The sequence below is a fragment of the Theobroma cacao genome, chromosome 1 (genome assembly GCF_053813885.1).
Source record: "Theobroma cacao isolate CCN51 chromosome 1, ASM5381388v1, whole genome shotgun sequence".
Lineage (NCBI taxonomy): Eukaryota > Viridiplantae > Streptophyta > Magnoliopsida > Malvales > Malvaceae > Theobroma > Theobroma cacao.
In genome coordinates this window covers 31,070,946-31,073,417 of record NC_142639.1, presented here as the reverse complement: position 1 = coordinate 31,073,417, position 2,472 = coordinate 31,070,946, and the positions used below count along the sequence as shown (strand labels likewise).

The 2,472-nt window shown below is 33.5% G+C and overlaps 1 protein-coding gene across 1 annotated transcript; it reads left to right on the top strand.

The window, feature by feature from the left end:
• The first annotated feature begins 980 nt into the window (after window positions 1–980).
• LOC18613031 (uncharacterized) lies at window positions 981–1,874 on the top strand. Its single transcript, XM_007050049.3, has 2 exons — window positions 981–1,300; window positions 1,443–1,874. Exons 1-2 carry the CDS (start codon window positions 1,215–1,217, stop codon window positions 1,678–1,680), a joined length of 324 nt encoding a protein of 107 aa, XP_007050111.2. The 5' UTR covers window positions 981–1,214; the 3' UTR covers window positions 1,681–1,874.
• The last annotated feature ends 598 nt before the right edge of the window (window positions 1,875–2,472 follow it).

Below are 2,472 nucleotides of genomic sequence, written 5' to 3'. Positions count from 1 at the left end.
CTCCCTTTGGTCAAACACTGATTTTTCTGCAACCCAATTACCTCGTGCCAGGTTTCAAACTGTCACAGACGACAGTCAACCCTTTGACCAGGGTAATTATCTCCTACCATTGCTTTTTTAAAAGCAATATCTTTTCATACCAGAACCAATCACCTTCCTCCATGTCATCATAATGAAGCTATTACGAAAATGAAAATCTATCAAGAGTGTTTAGGTGAAATTTTTTGGGTTAAGCGTCTAAGAATTTTTTGTTAAAATCACCGAATAAAGGTTAAGATTTTAAATTCAAATCAATAAATTGATAGAGTTCAACAAGATAATAATAATATGTAAAAATTTAATCAAAACAAATATCTATGCATAAAATTTGAACAATATCTATTGGATAGTGAAAATTTCATCAAAACTTTTAATAAAGATATTTATTTAAATAAATTATCATAACATATATAAATTATTTAAAATTTTGTATATTTTCTTTGGGTAATAAGAACTTTTAATCTATTAATTCAGATTTTTAAATTTAATTTTTATCAGTTGGCCGCAAAAGATTAAAATGGCCCAAACAATAATATAGATTTAAATGGCTAATTTAAGTAGAAAAAGATCCAAAATTGAGTTAATATATAAATTGTAAATCAAAGAAGGTGGTCGCAAGTATTAAGTGTTTTCATCTTGGCGGTGGGAAAAACGCGGAAAGATGTTCAAAAGGTGGCATGACCTTTCTTTCCTCTTTCCTTAAAGTAAATCGAAAGGCGACACTGTGGTAATAGGGAAATAGAAGTGGCAGCAAAGACATGGTCGGTTTAACCTACTTTTGTTTTGAAAAAGACATGGGTGAGAATGCAATAAAAGTCAAATGTTAATAATGAGGGGGGCATCCTCATGAGACCGCCCTCTGCCTATCCAACACCAGAAAACCCTTTCCTCCCTTTGCCTGTTTCCCTATATAAACCAAGGTACCTTATCCTTCCACTGCCCTGTCAAAACGAGATAAATATACTATATATAATAATATTTATATATATTTCCTTCTACTTTCTTCCAGCCCCAAGCCTCCCCCCTAAGCTACTAACAACAAATCTTGAATACAGTCAAAAGACTACAAGGAAGAAAACCCCAAGAAGAAGAAGAAGAAACTACTGCTTCATATTCATAAACTTGTTGCACTGTAAAATCTCGTATTCCTCTTTCCCTTTTTTCTTGCTATATTCATGGCTGATAATAACCTTAGAATTGTTGTAGAAAGAAACCCCTCAGAGTCAAAACTCTCAGAGCTTAACATCAAATGTTGGCCCAAGTAAGCTTCTAATTTCCTCTCTCTCTCTCCCCTTGTCGTAATGATCCGTACATGTATTGTATATAGAGAAGTTAACTGAATATATATAGATTATAATATATGATTGAAAGGGGTCATTTTTGTTTTTGGTAAATATATATAGATGGGGTTGCTCTCCCGGAAAGTACCAGCTGAAGTTTGATGCAGAAGAGACATGTTATTTGCTGAAAGGGAAAGTGAGGGCATACCCAAAAGGGTCTTCAGAGTTTGTAGAGTTCGGTGCAGGAGATCTTGTCATCATCCCAAAAGGTCTCAGTTGCACTTGGGATGTTTCTGTTGCTGTTGATAAACACTACAAATTCGAGTCTTGTTCACCTCCTCCTTCTTCCTCCTGTCAGTAGTATCATTACTATTACTATTCTTAGCATATCACTAATTTCTTTCTTGATTTAGTTTCTTATTACTTCCACTAATTCTTTCAAATTCATTTATACTAGCTAGTTAATTCCCTTTTTTTTTGGGGGGGGTGGGGGTTGGCTTTTTGGTTATGCAATCGATGATTTTGAGAAGGAAGAAGGGTTAGAATGATGGTAAATGATGTTTCTTGGTCAAAGCAAGGGAAACAATGAGTCAATGCATGTCCCATTCAAACTAATCCTTCTTTTTAAATATGCTTAAATGTCTCCTTTGACCGGTCAATACATTGATATTTTTGTGTGTCTCATGATGAATTATAAAAGGAAAAACGTTACTGCCTACTTTAATCTTTTAGTGGAATGATATAGACACTCTTCTTTTTTGACTGATCAAAAACATCTACCTCTACTTGCAAACCCTCACCAAAATCTGCTCTCCCATATATTTATTGTCCACCTCTTTTTGGAAAAACACAGAAAAATCATATTAAATCATGTAAATAATAAGGTTATCAGAAGAGTGGGATTAGGTTTGAATAAACATCTTTAAGTTATGTTTAAAGTTAACACTCTTCTATCCCTTTGTGCTAAAATGAAAACCCCATTTGTCAATGCATGTGTCCTTTTTAAGATGGTATTATTATATAGAATTCCAATAAATTCAAAACAATACCTATGGTTTTCAAAAGAGCAATGAAAACCCACAAAGAAAATGCTACTGACAAGCTTTAATTCCAGATCTATACCACGCTATACAGTCCATTTTTTGTACCCTTT

Bases quoted from the DNA above. Each gene is read 5' to 3' on its own strand.
- LOC18613031 (XM_007050049.3), top strand. From the start codon at position 1,215: ATGGCTGATAATAACCTTAGAATTGTTGTAGAAAGAAACCCCTCAGAG. The intron at 1,301-1,442 runs GTAAGCTTCTAA...AAATATATATAG, and splicing joins AACATCAAATGTTGGCCCAA to ATGGGGTTGCTCTCCCGGAA.